This window comes from Argentina anserina, chromosome 5 (assembly GCF_933775445.1).
Source record: "Argentina anserina chromosome 5, drPotAnse1.1, whole genome shotgun sequence".
In the NCBI taxonomy this organism is placed as follows: domain Eukaryota; kingdom Viridiplantae; phylum Streptophyta; class Magnoliopsida; order Rosales; family Rosaceae; genus Argentina; species Argentina anserina.
The window spans coordinates 9562055-9585570 of NC_065876.1; the positions used below are offsets into that span (position 1 = coordinate 9562055).

A 23516-nucleotide genomic window follows, 5' to 3' on the forward strand; every position below is an offset into this window, starting at 1 on the left:
TTAGAGAAGGATATTCGATTACTTAGCTATCTAGCCTTTAAAGCTGTTGATGGACTGTTTAGTCCATCAAACAATCACAATGTTTTTTCCATTTCTATCATCTCTTCCTTCTATTGATCGCTCTGTCTCTTCCTTCAATTTCTCTCAGTCTCAGTTAGCCTTCAGTTATAGTAGGCTAAATCATTTGCTTGATCTTGGTCTGCTACATCTTAATAGTAGAGTTTATAGTAGCTACTAGGTCAGTGGATATACTTTGGTGATTAAGGAAGATGCGGTTCATATCATAGGCATTTTAATATGTTTGTTGGTCACTCTATCAATGTTGTCGATTTTGTTTGTTTTCGCACCAACTTGAAGTAAAGTTGAGAGTACCATTGTCACTGAAAATAACCAAATTCTTTTGTCAAGTAATCTGAGAAATCCTTTTGCTCTACTTGGTTTTGATCTTGGTCCATAGCCCCTCTTCTATTAGTGATTGCTTTCGATCAAATTCAGTGAGGTATTAATTACTTATTTGAGACTAAACTTGGCTTTCTGGACAAAGAATGGTATCCTGGTAAAGTTGGAAATGATGTCTTTCGAGTCACTTGATATTATTTGGTGTAATCACTTTGACAACCTCATTTCTATATGTTATATTGTCCTGATTAGATATACATGTTTGGCTTCATGTCGTTTATAAATTAGGATTGTCTTTGGATTTATACCCAAAATTATTGTTTTATTTTAGAGAAAGCGAACTAATTTGGATAAGGTCTTATTCTATTTCTGAAATGAAGGAAACAGACGTTTCGATCACAACACCTCACCAAATACCGCCCAAGTTTTTATTTGGCATCTCCTAGTTAAGGTTTTGCCGTACTGCTCATAACCAACCCATTGTTTAGAAAGCGCTTTTAACGCGACTCAAATACAATATGATGACCTGATGATGAACTTCATTTATTTAAATTTCAGCCTAATTAAAAAAAATACAATATGATGATATGAAATAAGCATTTTAAGATTGAAAGCTACTTATCCTGGATAATCATATGACTCAATTTTCTAACGATGTGATTGACAAATACATTAGATTTTAATTTTTAATGAGGTGCCTATTCCTAACTCATAACGCTGTTTTTCTGAAAAATTATGGTGATTTTGAGTTATCATATTCTTAAACACAATTTTTTAAGTCTTAACAATATCATAATTCGTAAAAATATCTAGTTATTTTATAAATTAGTGAGATATGAACTCATACATTTCGTGACACACATTAAGTAATTTCTAAATTTGAATAAATGATATGTTAGTGAGATCTAAACTCATATTTTATAACACGTATGTCATAACTGTTTTTAAAATAGTAAGAATTTGAGCTTAATATCCTCTCAAAAGGAAATTAAAGAAGGAAGTTTGATCAACCGTAAATCAAACAGTCTTCTTGATCACATCGTTGAGTTGTTACAGAGAAAAAATGGATTTTTTCTTTTTGTTTCAATAAAGAGCAAAGATCCAAATATCTTGATTAACAAGTCTCACATTTTTCTCAAACTAAGAGTGATCACCCTTCAGTCTTCACACTTCCCAATGCCTCCACTGCCAAAAACTAGACCACCTGTACGACTCTTACCAGTCTTCGGCCCACAGGACTCATTTCCTGCCCGACACGTGTCAACCTCTTGTCTCGTTTTGCATGGCACCTCACACGACACCACTCCAGCACCCACCTGTTTTAATGTTTTAAACTCTTCTCTTTCTCTCTCACCACCCTTCACCTCCACTCAGCTCTCCCCTCTCTTCTTTCTCTTCCTCTGCACACAGTTCCCTTACAAATCTGGGTGTTCTTCAACCCGGTCCGTTTGTTATCCATGGCCGTCCGTCTGTCCAAGCTGCTAGTTCTCCTAGTTGTAGTACTGGTTGCACAAACCACTACAAGAGGAGGAAGTCGAGCTGCTGCTAGGGTCGACTTCTGGGACTCTGCAATCCGGTTGCCTTCAGAGAAGGATGAAACCGAAGGTATCGAAAAACAATCCGGGACAACATGGGCGGTTCTCGTAGCCGGTTCTAATGGTTACGGAAATTACAGGCATCAGGTGTGTATGGTATCAGTTTTTGTTGTTCTTGATGATTTGTATTATTGTATATATGGGGTTGATTTTTACATACATGCATGTACATATGCGTACAGGCGGATGTTTGTCACGCGTATCAGATACTCAGAAAAGGAGGGTTGAAGGAGGAGAACATAGTGGTGTTCATGTATGATGACATCGCCGCGCATGAGATGAATCCCAGAAAAGGCATCATCATCAACCATCCACAAGGTGAAGATGTATACGCCGGCGTCCCTAAGGTACCAAAAGCTGGCTGCTATTTGTTCTTTCATTTCTCTAATCAGTGATAATAATTTTTACTATTGTTAAAATTGAATATGCTTTAACAATCTAGCTAGCATCATTCATAGTTTCATTCATGTTACATTTTTAACCAAAACAAAAGGTGGGTAGAGTGATTAGTAATTTAACGAGGATAAACCATAAGCTAGCTTGTGTCTATATTAAGGTCAGCACAAGGTTTAGCGAAAATGACATCCATTACTTAATTATTGTCCCTACCCGACTACTTTTATGATTACAGATTTAGACGAATTGGAAAAAAAAAAAAACTAAAGTTTTTCGTAGGCCATAAATAGGTGACTTGACTTTGATGTTTATATTATCAAAAGTATATTAATTATATACATATATTTTGTGTTTAGGATGATATAAGCTATTTCAGTGATGTGTGTGTTGGAGTCACAAAATATGATCATGTTAGAGGAGATTAAGTTCGGTGCATCTTTGTGTTGGTGGTATGTTATAGCATGAAACCATGAGTCTTGATTGATGAGGAGTGATGATATTGACCACTGACCTGTGTCTTTGGCTCTAGTAACTTCAATTTTAAGCATTATTTGCCCATTTTACAAACTTGTTGACCTGTGTAGCCCATGGTCCGAATACTAGCCATTCACTTATTCTCAAATTCAATCTTTTTCTTTGGAAGGGTGTGAAGTATTAAGTTTAGAATTAGTAGGATAAAGGTTCAACCTATCTCCATGAATGTTTTTGGTATAATTTTATGTATATATGGTACAATATTACATGAAATTATTGAATTGCATATGATAAGAACATAAAATTGCCTCTTACTGCCCATGATCTGTTTTGTTATGACGGTAGTCTAATAATTACCGAGGACTGGAGGCATTGGTTTTTCCTTGTAGAACATCATTTCAATTTTCAAGTAATCCAATTCCCCGGCCTCTTTTTATTTATAAATTTCAGTAGTATGGAAAAGGATATCGAAAAGTCATAGTTAGCTTCATGATTGATTGTCGATTAGTGTATTTATTGAGCTTTACTTTGAACTGGAATCCAATATACTTTGGATCATACGCTGTAGGATTACACTGGGGAGCATGTAACTGCTGCGAACCTGTATGCAGTACTTCTTGGGGACAAGAAGGCCTTGAAAGGTGGAAGCGGGAAGGTTGTGGCTAGCAAATCAAATGACTGGATTTTCTTATATTACTCAGATCATGGTGGTCCTGGTGTTCTTGGTGGGTTCTGCACTTTTCATTATACGCATCAGAACTCATTCAATTGGACAAAACTCTTCTTTTTTATGCAAGTTTGTCAGCCTAACTGCGCGCTAGCTCTTTCTGGATGTGGTTGAATTTCTATCAGAAGATGTTGTTGTGTACTTCAGAGCAACAATTCACAATTTTGTTTTATAGGAATGCCAAATATGCCTTTTCTCTATGCAATGGATTTCATTAATGTTTTGAAGAAGAAACATGCGTCTGGGAGCTACAAAGAGATGGTATGGAACCATGGATGTCACTTTTTCAGTTTCAATTTTAATTTGTCCCACTTCTTTTTCTTTTTTTTGAAAGAATTTGTTTCACTTCTTATGATTACAGTTTCAAGTACATATATGACAGCTAAGTTCTGAGGTTCTCAACTTTAATTGCTCGCATGCAGGTTATATATGTAGAAGCATGTGAGAGTGGGAGCGTTTTTGTAGGCATAATGCCCAGCGACCTTAACATTTATGTGTCCACAGCATCAAATGCAGAGGAGAATAGCTTTGGGACTTACTGTCCTGGGATGAACCCTCCACCACCACCTGAATACATCACTTGCTTGGGGGATTTGTACAGTGTTGCTTGGATGGAGGATAGGTATCCATCTTTCTACTCCTTGGAAAATTGGTGATTTGATATCTCAATGGATGAATAGTTATTTGGCGCTATCAACTATATAATGGTTTGCTGTTTTCTTCTGTTTTGCAGTGAGAGACACAATCTGAAGGAAGAAACAATAAAAGAACAATACCAGACGGTGAGGTTCACAAATAAATATATTTGCACTTGAATTTCATATCCTGGACCTGAATAATTAATATCCTTTTGTCAGTTCAAACGAATTGTTACTACCCTGGTATTCAATTAGGACACATCTTAATTTTTTGCATTTTCACAGGTAAAGAAACGGACTTCAAATTCTAATAACTACAATATCGGATCTCACGTGATGCAATACGGGAGTAAAAATATCACTCAAGAGAAGCTATATTTGTACCTTGGTTTTGATCCTGCCTCTGTGAACTTCCCTCCAAACAATGGTCAACTAGAACAGCAAATGGAAGTTGTCGACCAAAGAGATGCAGAGATTTCCTTTTTGTGGCAATTGGTGAGCTCCTCCCTCCCTTCTTTTTCCTTTTGTTTTAAAAACAACCTATAGATCATTTGTATCTATCGTACGAGCCTATCCTTTACCTTACCAATATCGGAATTATTAGTCTAGGTTGTTTATCGACTGATGTCAGTTCGAAATCAACCAAAAATTTTAGTTTGTTGAATGCATAGCCCTTTTTATTTTGAAGCTGGAACTGGTTGGGCTGGCAAATAGTATTAAACAGGTCACTTGAGCCGAGTGTTATTCTCACTTGGTTATTGTCATACAGTACAAAAGATCAGAACATGGATCGGAAAAAAAGAGGGAAACCTTGAAGCAGATTAGAGAAACAATGAAGCACAGGAATCACGTAGATGAAAGTATAAAACTCATAGGGGCATTTCTCTATGGACCTGAGAATGGCGCTAGGGTACTGAATTCTGTCAGACCACCAGGGCTGCCTCTTGTGGATGACTGGGAATGCTTGAAATCCATGGTGAACAACTCTCAACTTCACTTGCTTTGAATTAGTGAATCAAACTATTGAATCATGCGACTTGATGATATTCACCATTGTAATTATCGAATGTGATTACTTTGAATTACAGGTGCGAGTGTTTGAAACACACTGTGGGTCATTGACTCAGTATGGCATGAAACATATGCGGGCATTTGCCAACATCTGCAACAGCGGTGCATCTCAAACCCAAATGGAGGAGGCATCTTGGGCTGCTTGTGATGGTTATGATTTGGGCCATCTTCATCCTTCAAACAAAGGTTATAGTGCTTGAAATAAATGTCGAAAGTTCGGAGAGTTCAAGTTGTAGGCTTGTAGCAGGATATGGATGTTACATCCTTAATATTTCTATCTGGAAAAAAGTATCCATGTGAATATAAATATATATAGAACTTATTATGCTGGGGTGCCGTGTTTTCAATAGCTGGCCTTCGGCCTTCTGTCTAATATCAATATTCAATGTTACATCTATTTTAGAAGCAGTTTTAAGCGTAAAGGAACCAAACTCGATCCCTAATGAAAATTTATAAATAGAAAAAAAAGTACATAAAAATCAATGCCAATAACAAATATGACAATTACAAAATGAAATTGTAAAATAATACTGAAATTTAAGCAAATAAATTGCAGCCATAAAATTGAATTTCCAACTAGTCTTCCGTACAATAGAAATCACATGACAATGAGAAAAGTTCATCTCAACAACAACATATCACTTGTAAGACCTAAATTGTAAGACCTAAATTTGCCATCTTATTTACCACTACATTTCATTCTCTGAAAATATGCGTACTACGAAAATACATATCTTGGATTTTCCTTACACAATTCAGCCATCTAACTCTCAGATTCTATGGAAGAGAAAAAAAATTGAGATAAAGCACGCTAAAACACTGATAGAGTCACTTTCCAACCACATAGTAGACCAACTTCTAGAATATGTAACTTCAATAGCCAAAATCATCGCATAAAGCTCAGCATAAAAAGAAGATTTGCAACCTAAAGGTTGGCAAAAATTCCTAAAAATGCTCCATTGGTGTCCTGAAAAACTCCCCCACAAGCTACAGGACCAGGATTATCTTTCGCTAGACCATCAATATTAATTTTAACCCAAGGAATAAAAGGAGGATGCCACATAACATGATGTATCTTGGGAGCCTTATGGGGCTTCAAACAAACTTTAAGAGAAGATAATAACTGATAATCAAGAACACGCTTATAATAACTAGGATTTAGAGGACCAAATTGTCGAATCCATGCCATTATTGAACAACACATTGTGTAAAAAATAGGAGATCGATTATCGAACCTAAGTCTATTACGAGCTTTCCAAATTACCATGAAAGTAAACAAACCTGTTGAATCAGAAGTAGCTTAGACTTGTTTTCGAGTCTGAATCATTTCTCTTAATATTTAGGCGGTCCAGTGGCAGACCTAGAAATTCAACATTGAGTGGACTTGAATTTTGTAACGAAAAAATTCAAGACGGTGCTGGAGGACTTTATTAATGGGTAGATCATAAAAAAGTCCATTTGGACATTGGTAATTAGAAAAAAATCAGTCAAAGATTGAAAATTAGAATAAAAGTCACTCATGTGAAAATTGCTAAAATGTTGCCCATCAACTTCGTACAATTTACGAAAAATGCCACTACTGAAACTAATACACAAACCCTTCTTCATTTTATCTGATCATCCACTCATCCAAATCCGAATTCCAATCTCGTCATCCAGTACCACCACCGCCCATCGCTGCCCATCTTAAACCTCCCCATCGTCGATTTTCGACGGCCAAAACCCTCGTGCGATGTCGTCGATCTTCCCCGACAGACCTTACCGAGCTCACGCCTTCTAAGATGAGCACGACATCGACCCCACCAGACGCTACGAGGATGACGGCTCCTCCGCTCTACAGCTCCATCGCATCAGGTTTTGATTTCGCCTTCTAAGAGAAGAGATGACTTGTTATGCATCTCCACCGTGAACTAAAGTTATCTTCTTTGATCCCGTCGTCCTCGATAGGGTCAACGACAAGCACAACATCAATGGTCATATTCTCTGTTCAGTTTATCGGAAATCATCACCATGGTCTCGATTTTTGTTCTAGACCCTTCGCTTCTCTGCAACTTCAAATTCACAACGTCTCCGGCGAGTCATTTACCATGCATGTCGACTACAACACCGCCAATGTCAGATACTCCTGGTTGTTGCTGCAGCAGAGCAGAGCCTTCATTGGGTAAAGGTCCAGATGCGAGATTGGTAGGTCGGCGTGGTCGTTCGAATCGTGTAGGTGGTTGTCGTCCTTGGTTGCTTTGATATCCTTGGGTTCTGTCAGTTTTTTTTGGTAGTGTAAGTATCAGTTTACCTGTCACATTACCCGTCACAGTACCTATCACATTACCCATCACACTACCTGTCACACTAACTTTGTGCTATGACATGTACTGTGATAGGTAATGTGACAGGTACTGTGATAGGCAGTGTGATAGTAGTGTGATAAGTAATGTGAGTGTGTGACAGACAATCTGATTGGCGGGGTATGTACTACAACATAAAGTGTCAATATGTATTAGTTCAAGATCACAAAAGTTTGTTATTTATAGTCATTTTCTTCATCATCATCATCTTTTTTTTTCACAACATAGTCACACAAAAACGGTGTGACAGATATTGTGATAGGTATTGTGACAAGAGTTGTGACAGGTAAGGTGACAGAGGTTGTGACATATTGTGTGACAAAGGTTGTGATATGTAGTGTGACATGAGGTGTGACAGGGAGTGTGACAGATAGTATGATAGTGGATGTGATAGGTAGTGTGACAACGGGTGTGACGTTCTTAATGTATATATGCCCTATTCTTATGCTTTGTTACTTCTTATTTAGTTGTTTTAGTTTCATATTTGTCATTTCTATGTTCTAAGGAGAGCTATTTCGAATTTTGAATGAATTGATGATGAAATTGTGCTAAGTGTTAGAACTCCTTATTGAGCTAGGATTCCTTACTCGACTATGATTCTACTTTCCTATTTTCATTTTTTCCTATTCCTTAATCGACGATTTCTTTTCAGGAAAGACAAATCATATTTGGAAAAGAAGAAGAGTTGCCGAGATGCATTCCTAGTTGAACAAGGAAATCATGTTCGAGTTGAAGAAGGAGAAGAGGAGGCCGGCCTAGCTACCCTCAGTTGGACCAAGGATGATGCCGTGCAACCCTTAAGTGATCTCCCTATTGGACTTGGTTTCCTACATTAAGTTGGATATGGAGTACATGAATCAAATCCATAGCAAAGAGGATTTCAGTTTCCCAATTGGTTTCTATTTCCTTATGGGACGGCAAGATGGCTTCCTAGACTCCTATATATAGAGGCTCCGCCTCTCCATTCAGAGGATCATCAACCTAACACACAAACACAAGCCTAGCTCTGCCGAATTCATCCTTCACTCTTCCAAGAAATCCTAAAACCGATTCCATCATTCTCCACCTTTATCTATATAGCCTTCAAGCACGATTGAGAAGAGGTTCCATTCCCCTAGAAGTCTTGGCTACACCTTGTAGAATCGATTGATTGATAAAGTGTAACCATGATTCACTCTTGTTTAAATTCGGTTTTGGTTTTATTCTTGTTCTTGGTTGAAGCTTGCGATTTGTGTAGTGTAATCTTGTTTCAATTTTGTCTATGAAATAGCTACTTGATTCAATTTATATAAAGGATTCAAAATTATGTTTTGGTTTTATGAAGTTTCTGTTTTGGTTTCTGCCGAGTTTCATGTATGATCAATTTCGATTTCCAAGTATTATGACTATGCTTGTAGCATGATATTTAGGTTGTTGGATTAAAGACTTATGCTAAGAACATGTTTACTCTTTTATATGTGAATTTCGAATTGCATGGTTGTTGGTTAAGTAAGTGACATACTTGATGAATTCAATGTGTATGGCTTTGGAATTACATGATGAAGATGAATATGTTAGATTTCGATTATAGCTGCTTGGTAGTGATCGAATGTGTTATGTGTCTATGTGTTTAGGTTACTGCTTAGAACCCTAATTGCATGATCCATCCTTAGTTGCACAACATATGGTCTCGGCATGATTCTTAAGGAAGACATAGAGCTTGTTTCGATTTCTTACATGATTTGTTTGGTGATTGTTTATGTGTTTGTTGATTGATCACATGTAAATATTAGTTTAGGTTTTATTTACTGTTTTTATAACTCAATCCGAATCTATATCAACTTTTTATATCCTTATGAATTTGTGTTAAGTATTGTGATCCTAAGCCCTGGATGGATCCCCGGTTTGTGAACGATACCCTCTTGCTTTATACTACTAACGATGCTTACAGGGTTAAATATTGATGTCGAGTAATCGAGCAATCACCGCCATCGATTGCGGCAACCTTTTGCTATGGTTGTTGCGCATTGTACGGTTGGTCGATTTGGAGTGGGTAGTATAGCAAATGAAAGAGGAGAGCGAGATCTTTCTAACGGTACCAATTTCGTCAAAATCTATCGCCGGACGGGAAAGTTATGGCTGAAATTAGAAAAAATAAGAAAAAGAGTGAGAAATGGCAAAACAGTCTAGAAAATATTTTTAAAGTGATTTTGTTTTTCTAATTTTGTTGACCTTTTTCTAATTTTCGCTTAAATGTGATGACATTTTTATAATTAATTCATAAGTAATGATATTTTTCTAATATAAGTTGCGAGATTATATTTTTTTTATAATTTGCCCTTTATTAATCAGGGTGGGATATAAGAGCTAATCCCTCAAATGCAATAAAAGACAAGAGTTAATATATACATAAATAAACCAATGAATAAGTTAATGTAGATATTATCTTTTTTAAGTCTTTAACTCCAATGTTTAAAATTGAAATATAATAAATTATATTAAAATTGAATCTCCAAATTGAAGAAACTCAATAAGACAAATTGCAAGAGTGAAAGAGAGTGAGATTCAAGGAGAGAGAAAGAGTGAAAAATTTGTTAATCCGTTATTATTTCATCATGATGACAAGAGAAATTGAGAGTTCTTTTATGTAAAATCATTAATACATTTTTTTATTACTAATGTATAAATTGGAACTCTAGAAGTCCTGCTATATATATAATATATAGTAGAAGATTTATTTATTTTTCCAAAATGTGGGTGGACTTGAGCTATCTTACTATACACCTAGGTCCACCCCTGAGGAGGTCCGTATGTATATATACGCCGAGAATCCATCAAGATATATTTATATATTTCGGCAATTCAGCCGATTATACTACATATTCTGCAGCTCAACCAAATTGGCCCGGTAGTTCAGAGTGCGCATACTTTGGACTTGACATGTAAACTTCAACCACCCTATTGATGCGTAGTGCGTTGCATAACCGTCTGATAGTAAGAGATGGTGATAAGGGCGATTACAAATTTACAATGTAGATGAAATGGTTTTACTAGACAAGGAATCGATGATGTGGATCAAATGGCTGACAGAGGAGTGGGCTGATAGTAAGAGACATCAAATGGCTAACAGAGGAATCAAGTGTACTATGATCGAACGCATGAATTACAGTACGTGTTGCAGGTGCCTAAGCATGAAGAATAATTCCGCAGGTTTATCCTTGAAGGCAATGAACAGCAAGAAACCAAGTAAAGAGTGTCAAAATTGAGTTGCACCAGATTTTGTGGCGCTCTGCCACGAGTCCTCCACCTCACCTCTTTTTTCGGGTGGTCGGTCCGATCAGACTTGGTCACGTATTTGAAATTAGTTGTGGTGCACCTTCGTCACTGAAAGGGTAGAAAACGCGGGGACCAAATTAGAAGCAAGGCTCGATCAGCATCAGCAGAGCTAGCTCGAATCCTACTTCAGATCTCCCATATCAAAGGATATATCATACGGGACCAAGAAACCACTAACCAATTTGCTTTGCGTGGAGAAAAGGAATGTATGCATGCAACTCTCTCAAATATGATTCATGATGATAGCGCATGTTGTATGGTAATTTAGGTCTTGTTCCACCACGATGCTTTGTTGTTTTATGTCTTTATGTCTATACCAAAGCCTAATTCTCTTGTTGGTGTTTCGTGTCTTCTTTGTTATGTTTCTATTTGGTAGAAGGAGATGATAGCTAGTAGGGTTACAAAAGGTTTTGGTTTGCTTGTAATGGTCGATGTTAGTTATCTGCACAATCAGACAGGTGATACAATCATTAATCCAGATCCGATCATCTACATAAGTTGGCGAGCTGTACTACTAGTAGTGTGCACCAAGCGTTTGTTCAGATAGTAGCGTATCCATGTTGCTCTCGTTTCATATAGTTAAGTTGAGGACGATCTAGAGCTCATGTCAGTTCAATTTGCATACTTACATATGTAATAGTATAGCATACGACGTGCTTAAATGAGCTTATTAATTAGTTCATTCCAACGTTTCACCGTTCAAAATATATATTGTTAACTTCTTTAGTGCATACGTTCTTTTCTGTATTTAGTACTTACTTCCGGTTCAAATATTGTACGCGTTGTGATGAAGCAGATCAATTATGGCACATTTCAATTCACTGTCTATATCAACATCGCTTGCAGCAGATGTATCAAATAATTAAACCTGAAATTCCTACTTCCGTTTGTCCATTTCATCAACATGAAAGTTATTAATTAGGACGTTGTGAAACTAATATAGCACTGCAAAATTTAACCTCAAACTTTGCTGGCCTCGATCACACAAACATATATATATATATATATACACAGAGTACATATCCTGAGTGAAGATTCATTCTGAAATTACAGAGTGAAGTTCCAATTTTAGCACACTTTTCAGTCAAATTTTTTCACCATAAGCAATTTAATACTTATGATGTTATTTAAGATTATCTTTACAAAGTTTCATCCAATTTGACAATGGTTTAAGCTTTCAAAATTGAGATTTACACGAACGGTTCACGTTGAACAGTTTTAATTCATTCATTGATTTAATCAAATTTCAATACCTTAACGATGTCCGAATTAGATAAAATTTTGTAGAGATGATCTTGAATAGCATACCTAAATATTGAATTATATGGTGAAAAAATTTGACTGAAAAATGTGCTAAAATTGGAACTTCACTCTGTAATTTCAGAGTTAATAGGAACTGTATATATATATATATATATATTTCAGTATATTTTCGTAAATATTAAAATTTTAATTATATTTTAGAAGCAAATAAAATAATAATAATAAAAGACTACAAAAATATAATTTTTATAATGATTTATAGTTGTTAGATTAATAAGATTATGCTTATTTTTCATTTAAAATGACATTTAATAATTATTTAATTGCTGACAGTGCATATCACATAAAATTATGACTCTGAATCTGACATCATATTATAGCGCTCTAGTAGTACCCATTAATATATTTGAGTCTCACAAGTTGTTAGCTGCAAGAAGACAAGACTAAAACTAGTAATAATTTTCAATTAGTTTGCCATGACATTCAATGAATCAATGAACATTATTTGGAAACTCTTCTAAAGGTGAGGAAGATAATGTTGATCTTTATATCAATTCACAATATGTAATAAATTACCCCTCTATTACTATATCTTAAGACAAAAAAAAATATCAAAATCACTTTCATGAATTTGGACCATTATGGCGATTTTACGCAAAATGATCATCACCCCGGTTCAACTTACACTAAAAGCGACGGCTACCATTCCTCCTCCGCCGTTGACAATAGTCCGCTGCAGCAATTCTCATCTGCACCTTCTCAAATTCCGAAGCCTCACATGGTATAACGATCCGACCCGGATGGTTGAACCCGTAAACCTTCTCAGCCTCCTTCAACAACTCACCAAAAAGCGGGTGATTGAAGTATATAACAGGCACCAAGTACCTCTGCGTATCGTCGTCGGACTCCCCTACGTACACCGCCATATGACCCTTCGGAACAACCACCGGTTTGGCTTCCTCCGGAGCCTGTCCGACCCGCATGTAACCCGAGTGAGGAAAAGACAGCTGCTTGGCTCCACGACGAAGAGACCTTGCCAAGGTGAAGAACTTGGAAATGGGGTTGTACTTTCTCACCGTAGCTGGTTCCAGCCTATGGTGCCGGGCAGCCTCCCTTCTGGGTCGGACTATCCATTTGAAGATCTTAGCCAGCTTGCGTATTCTTAGCCTGAAACCTCTGCTCTTCCTCATTCTGTAGGAGTTCATGATCGGAAAAGTAACCAACTCTGAACTGGGTTGTGCGTCTAGAACGATGAAGATATCATACAACTCTGTACTGGAGTAGTCTCTGTCGGTTATGAGTTTTATAGTAGTGAGGTGTTTATAGTGGCGTTGGTGGTGGGATTCTTGGAATATATGGTTCCTTTGGGAAATCAGAGAATTGTTGTGTATACGATGAAATAGTGGTCGGTACACGGTACAGAATGTTGGAGCGTATGGGAAGAAATTGAAGCTATATATATATAGCAGAAAAAAGGGGAGAATAATTACGAGAGAGAGAGAGAGAGAGAGAGAGAGAGAGAGAGAGAGAGAGAGAGAGAGAGAGAGAGAGTAATTAGGTACTTAATTGTTATTAATTGGTACTTTGATAAACATTGGTACTTTGATAAACGTACGGATGTATCCAAGAGCATCTCTAACATATTATGCATTTTGAAAAAAAAAATTTGGAGAAAAATTGTAAATTTTCACTCCAACAGTTTCTCTATCTCATTCTTCAAAATAGAAAAAGAGATGAAAGATGAGAGATAATTCTCCATATTTACAGGATTTGGCAAAAAAAATTGCATAACCAAATATTAAATGTTACACTTTCTCCAACAATTTAAACTTAGATTATAACCAATCAAAAATATGAATAATTTATTGTAAGCTAACAATATAAGAATATGTAATAATTAATGATAAAATTAAATATATGTTTTTATTGTAATAAATGAGAAATCTACAAAATAAGAAAATTATTGGATTTTGAGCATGAAAATTTTGGAGATTTTGAAATTTATTTCTCTATTTTGGAGAAAATATGGAGAAGTTGTTGGAGATACTCTAATGGAACTCTTTGCTTGTACTATTTATCTTATATACAAACTGATTTAGCAAGACCGTACAATCAAACATCATTGGTTAGTATGTTGGAGTGAATCAAACGCTACTCGATCTCTTATCTCTATCTAATAGTTGATCAAAACTTTCTCATCTTTTATGTACTTAGCAAGTGAGCAAAAGTGCAAACCAACACGTTTTTTTTTTTCATTTAGCAGTCAATTGATCCTAATCAAAACTAAATAATTAACTAATTTTACTTTTTAATTATGATCAATGTTAAAAAAACACAATTTCAAATATTCAAAAAACAACTATTCCAATCACGAGCGACATGATATTCATGAGAATTGAGTATTAACAAAACTAGAAGTAAAATTAGATAATAGATTCGGCCATTAGGGTACATGATAGGAAACTATAGAGGTCTACCGTATATGTAGTGAATATTATGGAACTGTCTATTAGACATTTGGTTGACTATGGATCAGTTCCAACTCAGGAATTTACAACGTATCACAATAACAGTAATTGTATCGGATCAACTTTAATCGTGATTAGGATTGACACAATTCACACAAATGAAAGCTGTCCGTATGAAGAAATGTCTAAATCCCAAGTTGAAGAGTCGCTTTAATCAATCTTCTAAAAAGCCTCGAGGGTCCATTTTGATGGACGTTTTATAAATTGCTAGTGCCAAGTCGCACTCTGTTTTTTTTTTGTTAGAATGCAAGTCGCACTCTGTTGAGCCGATTGTAATTTGTAAATTAGTAATAAACTATTAGTCATAGTTGGTAATTTAGAATAGTACGTACGTAGCATGCATAAAATGTAAAGCCGGTCCTGAGAGATTTGAAGCCCAGTGCGGAAAAAAAATAGGCCCGTATACAAATTTTTGTTAAGTCGCACTCTGTTGGGCCGATTGTAATTTATAATGGGTATTCTTCGTAATAAAATGAGAAGATCAAAAATTTAAGAGAGAATAAGATGAAAGAATGAAAAGATAAATGAGGTTTTCTTGGAATAAGGTAATTGTGAAGACAAAAAAAAACGAGGAGAAGTAGATTGATCAATAAATGTCAAATAAACTTTATTGTTGTGGTTTTACTTTTAAAAATATATTAAATTTAATTATTAATAAATATGCTAAAAATAGAATTTTGGCCTTGGGCAGTGCATGTGCACTGGCTGCACTCCCCAAGAACCGTTCATGATAAAATGCAATAATTATCGTGAAATTATCTCCTACCATCTTCGACACTGACCTCAATAGTTCTCTTTATATTTGTTCAAAATTCCTGATCGCGCTTACATTTCCATTAGTAGAGATTTTTTTTGAATATTTCGTTTTTGGATCAAACCATTTCTTTTTTAGAATCAAGACCTTATCCACAAGAGATCATACTTACAAATGGTATACGCGCGTACGTAAGTACGTTCTTAATTGTAGCAGAGGCAGAGGAAACATAAAACCAAGTGTTGTGATCACCTCTTGTTCTTTTTCTTTTGGAACGATTTGTTTTTCTTATTCTCTTGATCTTCGAAGACGGAAAGCAATATTCTGGCGCTTGATCGAAGAAGATCAGCCACATATATTCGTGGTCCTTCAGAAGATTATTTGTAATGACAAATGTTTTCCTCGTTTGAAAAATAATTTAGTCATGGCCGAGTCAAAAACCAGTTTAAGTCAAACTCAAGCTTTTACTCACCTTGTAATCTTAAGCGTAATTCCATAATTCTGAATGTAATTCCCTTTTCTTAAATTATCGATCACCTTGAAAAGATAAGAAAAGAATTTAGAATCGTTACGTAAACCTTAAATGCCGAAACAGTAATAATATGTTACTATTCACGTATTTACTATTCACGTATTTCTGTACAAATACACATCAATTACGTATACATACTGTTTATGTATTTATGTACGTATGAATACTATTTAAATATAAATATTGTCTCAGTAAATAATAATTATTTATTTACCTTTCTGAAATTACTTTTTACATTTACTGAAAGTAATTTACATTTACATTTACCGTACATAAAATAAATTTACATTTACAATACGTAAATCACTTTTTTACATTCACCGTTGTAAAAATAAATGTTTACAAATTACTGTTTGAAAATACTATTCACGCGCCGCCGTACGTGGGGTACACGCGCCACCTTAGGCAGAACGCGCGTGGCGCTCACGCGCCACTCACTGTGGCAGTGCGTGGGGCCCATGCGCCGAGCCTAAGGCCGGCGAGTAGCACGCCACCGCCGCCCCCAAACCCTTCACTTCCTCCCCTCTTCCTCCCCACGGCATCACGCCGCCTCCTACCCCCACCACGCACCGACACGCGCCGCCTAAGGCGGCGGTAACCTCCCTCTCTCTACCTCCTCTGATCTTCCTCAAATCAAGCCAAAATCCAACAACAATCACACACAATTCATCAATTACATCAAACTATACCTTGATTGAAGGTACAAACTCCGATTTAGCACCGGAGAAGCTTGGATCGCCGGCGATGCTCTATCCCTCGGGATGAACTTGAATCGATGCGATTTGGCCCCCAATCTGATGGCAGAGGGTACCAAGGGTGAGGATCGGCATCGAGGTGCTCTCCTCCGAGCCCTTGCGTCGCCGGAGATGGTGGTTCGAGCGGCGGTGAGTTGCAAAAGCTTGATATCCTCGGAAGAACTTCGGTGTGGCGAACCGCGGCTTGTCGTGTCCAAGGGTGGCTGAAGGAGGTCGCGCGACGCCTTTGGGATGAGTGGTGAGACTCACGGCGGCCGGTGAGGTTAGATCGCCGGTGGGGCAGTGAGGGAGGGAGAGAGAGAGAGAGCGAACTCGGGGAGAGAGAGAGGATGGAGGCGCGGGTGAGAGGAGAGAAAAGGGTTTCCAAAAATGGAAACCATACTTCAGAACAATTTCCTTTTATACCCCTTTCTAAATCGGAAATTAACTTCCGTCGTTAATAACTTTCACGTACGACGTCCGATTCAAACGCGTGACGCGTCCCCGAACTCGTATCGACAACCTCTACGACTTTCGTGAAGGAAGTTTTCACAAACGTTCGACGGAGTAAAAGTCGATATTCACGTCGCGGAAACGTAACGTTTTTCTAAATAAACGTTCCGAGAACGTTTCCGTTCTTGTTTCGTAATGTCGCAAACAACCAATTTCGTTTAAATGAATTCCACAACTTTATAAAATTAAATCAAACCAAAAATCGTTCCGAAAAATCAGGTTATTACAATGTTCGTATATAAAAAAAATTACAATATGTTAGATCAAAAGACAAAGAATCTAAAGTTATGAGCTGGACTGTCCTAATTGTAAGCAATTAACAAGTGTTGTTCAGAAAGAACGATCCTATTACTCCCTGTTAGTTTTTCTATTCGTCCATGTTTATTATTAGTTTAACCGTACGTAGTTATATACATCCATATAACATGTTATGAACTCCAGCTGTACGATTATACACAACGAAAGCTACAAATATTATCAATCAGGCCTGTATGAGTCAATTAATCTGCTTACATACATATCGTACTTTATACTCCACTCCAGGTTTGAAATTTACTTAATTTCTGCACGTATGGAGTACGAAATTTGTGACGGCAACATGCATGCTTCATTTTTTGTCTGGGAAAAAAACAGTAAACAAGTCGTTGAGAAAGGGAAAGTTCCCAACAAGATCATTTTTTTGTTTGTTTATAACTTTCCCCATTTGATCTGACTTTTATTTTTGCAATATTGAAGATAGACACAATTAGCTAGATCGTGTTTTTAAACTCCTAATATATATAAGGCACGTTTACTTACTTATAATAGTATTTACCCGGAATAGAAGACGAAATAAATGAGAGACAAAATGAAATTATGTATGGAGATTTTCAATTCCCTTGATACATATTTAGTTACGATAGATGTTGTTTACATATCATAAAGAATTGGAATAAAAACTACTTTGATTACTAAAAACCCTTAATCATTTAACACGAGTATAACGATATATACTTTCAAGTGAATTATAGGATTTGTCTTTGAATTAAAAATTATGTTTCTTTTTTTATGGTATACTAATATATGGAGGAAAATATAACTAAAGATATACATCATGATGTATACCATTTAAATTAAACTATGTAATATTTTGGGCATTAAAAGTTAATATATGATTGGGTAATTTTGGATTATTGAAATTATATGAGGATATTTTAGACATAAAAAGTTGATTCATGATGTTTCAATCTCAAACCCACCTCCCATTTCAGATTTTCAAATTGGAGTTGTTAAGGATTTAATTCCAGACGAGGAGGTGAGACTCATTCATATTAAATTTCATCATGTTTAAGTAAACATTGACATTCTCTCAACCCGGAAACGTGCCCATAATGTCAAGAGTACAGTTACTTATTAGCTACTTGATAAGTTTCCTTTCCGAACACTTGCCCCTTAAAACTGGTTTTACCACTACAGTATTCTATTGATCAATATACCCCTCATGCAAAAGCTTAAAGAGCACAAAAGCCAAATGAGAACGAAATCAGAACAACAAGAGAAATTAAGTTCAAAAAAATTGGGGATACCAACACAGATTTATGGTATACATCCTGAATCAAAGATCGAGTTTCTCAATATGTTTCTCATTCCTAAATAGTAAAATTGAATGAGCTAACAAGTAAGGTTTAGCGTTTATGCATCTTCAAGATTTTGATTAATCAACTTATCAAGATGATCGATCATCTAAACAAACATGACCAGCAAATACTTAGCATCTTCATCGACTAGCTAATATTTTGATTGCTAATTTATCAATATGTTGGGGAACCTACTGCCTAATCTAATCAGATTATGAGGTTCAATACTGTGTACTCAGTTAAGACAAATTTATAGGTATAAAAAATTAAGGCCAGTAGGTGGTGTTGTTATAGGTGAAGTGCAGCTGAACAGTATGTGCGTCACGGCAGGTCGGCGCTCGGCTGCAACTACTTTGGAATTTGGATATTGGGTGTGAGATTGAAAGACAAATTAGTTTGATACGTAGTACTTTCTGGGGACAATGATCGATCTACAAGATCATGCACAAGAATAACCTTTAATATATGAATTCTGTTCGTAGAAGCTCTATTTTGATGTAACAAAACAGACTTGGGGAGTTCAGTTTATTGAAGTCACATATAACTGATATAAGTATATGCATATATACATGTTTCGATTAACTGTATCTTTTTAAACTAAAATTTCTCTTTTTATAATTTTTTTGGAATCGCTCGTTTATAGAAATAAAATTACCAAGTATATGCGTGTACGTGTATGTATGGACATAAGATCGTCTTGAATTACCTTGATGTATGCCGTACTTCACTTTTTTTCTTCGTCATCTTTGTATTTTAGTTTGAAAATACTAAGGAGCAAAGCTGTTACCAAACTCTAAAATGTAAGTAACTTTGGCCTTAGATATACTACTAATCAAATGGCATGGTCCAAAAAATGTTCAACAAACTAAATAGCTAGGGTATGACAAATACAGCGATCGAATTAGTGGCTAACCTTATCGATCAAACCTTTGTAAAGAAAAGAAAATTCTATGAAAAAGTTCTGAATATATAGTACCATGATCCAAAATGTTATAGAAACAAAATACACCAAAAGAACACAACCAATTTAAACAAACAAGTAAAAGGTTATTAGATAATTAAGGTAAGACATTAACTTAAGTTAGTGGACTAAAATATGGAGTTGCTCAGTGTGTTTGATGGTGAAAATACCGATGAATACTAACAAAATTGATTGGATGAGAGACAAATAGGATAGTCACACCCGGAACCACCATTTATGGTCAAGATATGCAATAATAATCGCCATAGTCTCAAGTTAGTAAACAAGTAAAGCAACTGATACGGGATCCGACACATCGACCACACCAACACACGACTATAAGGCTAAGGCTAGGGATAATAGTAAATGACAAATGAAGTATACGACTTTTAAATATTGAACAACCACCGAGTGTGCAATTTACTTTGAGGAGTACATAGAAGACGATCAGTGTGTCATACTATGTAGCTGCCAACATATTTTTCACCATGTATACCTCGGTCACTCATTAGCCAAGTCCACCCGTTGTCTCATTTGTTGCGCTACGATATCCGATGTAAAGTAAAAGTTGAAAACATTCTCTTTTATATAAAAACTAGCATGACGTAAACGTTCTCATTTGTAATTAATACTTTTACTGTCTTTTATGTGATCTTAGATGTATATTTCTCAGTACTTTTTTTTTTGTCAAAAGAAAAAAGTTAGTGGACTAAAGTTTATCATGCCTTATATGTCTAATGTCTTTAATACCTTTTAGTGATGGATGAGATGTTATATGCTTTATCATGTGCTTGTTGAACTAGAAAAAGATCAGATATAGACATATAGAGTGAGGATATAATTTGGCATATCCTTTAATTTGTATTGGCAAAAAGGAAAAAGAACAGGAAAGAAGGATATGTATAATGTATATCTCTAACTATAAGATAGGGATGATTCATGCTGGGATGATTCACAAGCGAAGATAATTCTTCACTTACTTCTGTTCCCACGGCAAAGGAGATTCTTATGGCAGTGAAAGCAATGGATCCAGATAGTGCTCCAGGTTCAGACGGATTCAATGGACTTTTTTTTTTGTTTCATGCTGGGACATAGTGCGAGATGATGTGATTAGTGTTGTCCGCTATTTTTTTTTACTCAAGGTGATCTGACAAATTCCTTCAACTCTGGGTTAATTATTTTGATTCCAAAAGTTGATCATGCTGATTCTATTAAGCAATTTCGTCCGATTGCTCTTGCCAATTTTACTTTCAAGATTATCCCAAAGATTCTTGCTCTCAGGCTTGCTTCCATCGCTTCTTGGATTATATCTTCTCATCAACGTGCTTTTGTTCTGGGGCGAAGTATGTCTGACTGCATTTTGACAACTTCTGAGTGTTATAATCTTTTGGATTCAAAATGTTACGGTGGCAATGTGGCAATAAAAGTAGACATCACTAAAGCCTTTGATACTCTCTCTTGGAAATTTTTGTTAGAGGTTCTTAAAACCTTTGGTTTTCACCAGAAGTTTGTTTTATGGGTACAGGCTCTACTTCGTTCTGCTAAACTCTCTCTCTCTCTCTCTCTCTCTCTCTCTCAATAAATGGTAGATCAGTGGGTTATTTCTCTTGCAGTAGAGGGGTGAGGCAAGGTGATCTGTTGTCTCATCTACTCTTTTGTTTAGCTAAGGCAAGGTGATCTGTTGTCTCATCTACTCTTTTGTTTAGCTAAGGAGGTCCTTAGCGGTGGTCTTTATGAGATGGTGGGTTTGGGGAAGCTGAATGTCACGTCCTTATTTTGGGAGTGTCAATCGTGGGTGTCGTTGGTTAAAAGAACATCATGCATATGTGGGATTTGCTCCAAGATTCAATGTGTGGGAGATATATGGCTGCTCCTTCCGAGGGGTTCAGGCATGCCGACCCGGTTAAATTTGGAGAGCTTGTCGCTAGTCGAGGACTTAACGTCAAAGAGGCGAGTTGGCCGCCCTACACACAGGTAGGGGTCTGGAGTCGATCCCCTGATGAGCCCAAGGTATGGCGAAACCAGTGTATTGCCCCATTAGATAAGGCTGGCTCCATGGGGATGGAGCGCCGTATGGACAAAGTGTGGCAGCCGAATGGCTAGGTTCGTGACATGAAGCTCATTTCTTCTCCGTGGGGTACACAGGCTCCTTCGCATGTCATGATTACAAATGATGTCATTATTTTCTGCGAGGAGACAAGCAACCTAAAGTGAGTTATGGGGTTTCTTGAGGAGTATGGTAATGCTTCAAGGCAGGGAGAGTGTATTCAATGCTTCAACGGTGTGCAAACACCAGCAACACGTGCCTAGCACATAACTCTTTAAAAATCTTCTCTGTTAGTCTATGTTTGTCTCTGTCCAAAAAAAAGATAAAAACAACAATCAAATCTGGAATGAGCTTGAATAATTTCAATTTCAGATTTGGTCTTTGGCCACCACTGCAAGCCACCGGCAACGATTTTTAACAAATCTTTGCTCATCCCGCCATGCCACCAGAGAGCCATCACAAAAACTGTTGAACATATCTAAAATCAGAATAGCTCGTCACTATTATCTCTGCCACCACAACACCTTTCAAACGAACAACCCGTTGAGTACCCTCCGATTGTCTTTGGACGCCGCTATAGCCATTGAGGATCCGACCCGATCCAAATTGATTCCATGGTCTCACAAAACTTGATGCAGTGTTGCCTCATCTTGATAGCAGTTCAACACATCCATCTCCTATTCTTTCCTCGGGGCCCTCACCAATCTGGCCACACGCTGCAAGGGCCACACGGCCAAAGACCAATATTGTAGAGAAAAGACCCGTGAGGGTGAAAAACTGGGTTTTAGGTTTTATTAGTCAACAATTTGTTGACTGTTAATTAAGGATACTGATGGCACACAAAAAAACAAATCGAATGACTAAGAATTAATGTTATTTGTCCTCATAAATAAAGAGTTGAGATTACCTTGATATGAGTAAAATATTTGACGATAGCTGCACACCGTGGTGCATACAATCCGTTTCCCAGGGCAGGTTATTAATAAGTCCAAGTCCCACATTTTTATTGGTAAGCATATTTGGTATCGTCGACATTCTATTGTTTCATCTCTGTGCATTCCTCTTGGCTCAGCTCCCTTCATGTATTTGGGTGTTCCCATCTTTCGGGGAACGCCTCGGGTGCCCCATTTCCAACAAATTATTGATAAAATACGTTTACGCTTATCAAGTTTGATGGGATCTTTATTATCGATGGCTGGCCGACTTCAATTGATCAAATCAGTTATTTATAGCATGCTTGTTTATAGCTTCCAGGTATATGAATGGCCGATTTCTGTGCTTCGTAGAGTGGAGGTGTGGTGCAAGAATTTTGTGTGGTCTGGTTCAATTAAAAAACGTGGTGTACCTTTGGTGGCATAGAAGTCATGTTGTACTTCAATAGAGGAAGGAGGTTTGGGTTTGAAGCAGTTAGTTTTGCTTAAGTATTAGCTATACTTTTATCCGTGATAGATTTTGGCGTGGAGATTCCATGTGGCGTTCTTATACAACTTCATCTATATGGCTCGATGTGAAGAGATTTTGGCCTGTAATAATGGAAACTCTCACTGGTTAATTGGCTTTGGTACAAAGATTTCATTTTGGAAGCATAATTTCTTGGGCTGGCCTTTAACT

General features: G+C 36.7%; 2 protein-coding genes across 2 annotated transcripts; one reads left to right on the plus strand and one right to left on the minus strand.

Moving 5' to 3' along the window:
* Nucleotides 1–1747: 1747 nt before the first annotated feature.
* LOC126793737 (legumain) lies at nucleotides 1748–5698 on the plus strand. The gene is made up of 9 exons (XM_050520347.1): nucleotides 1748–2081; nucleotides 2177–2341; nucleotides 3433–3589; nucleotides 3767–3852; nucleotides 4014–4213; nucleotides 4325–4373; nucleotides 4515–4724; nucleotides 4999–5205; nucleotides 5318–5698. The coding sequence occupies exons 1-9, from the start codon at nucleotides 1857–1859 to the stop codon at nucleotides 5498–5500; spliced, it is 1482 nt and encodes a 493-aa protein (XP_050376304.1). The 5' UTR covers nucleotides 1748–1856; the 3' UTR covers nucleotides 5501–5698.
* A 7048-nt stretch (nucleotides 5699–12746) lies between these two features.
* Nucleotides 12747–13578, minus strand: LOC126795110 (auxin-responsive protein SAUR36-like). The gene has a single exon (XM_050521929.1). The coding sequence runs from the start codon at nucleotides 13423–13425 to the stop codon at nucleotides 12907–12909; it is 519 nt and encodes a 172-aa protein (XP_050377886.1). The 5' UTR covers nucleotides 13426–13578; the 3' UTR covers nucleotides 12747–12906.
* Nucleotides 13579–23516: the final 9938 nt, after the last annotated feature.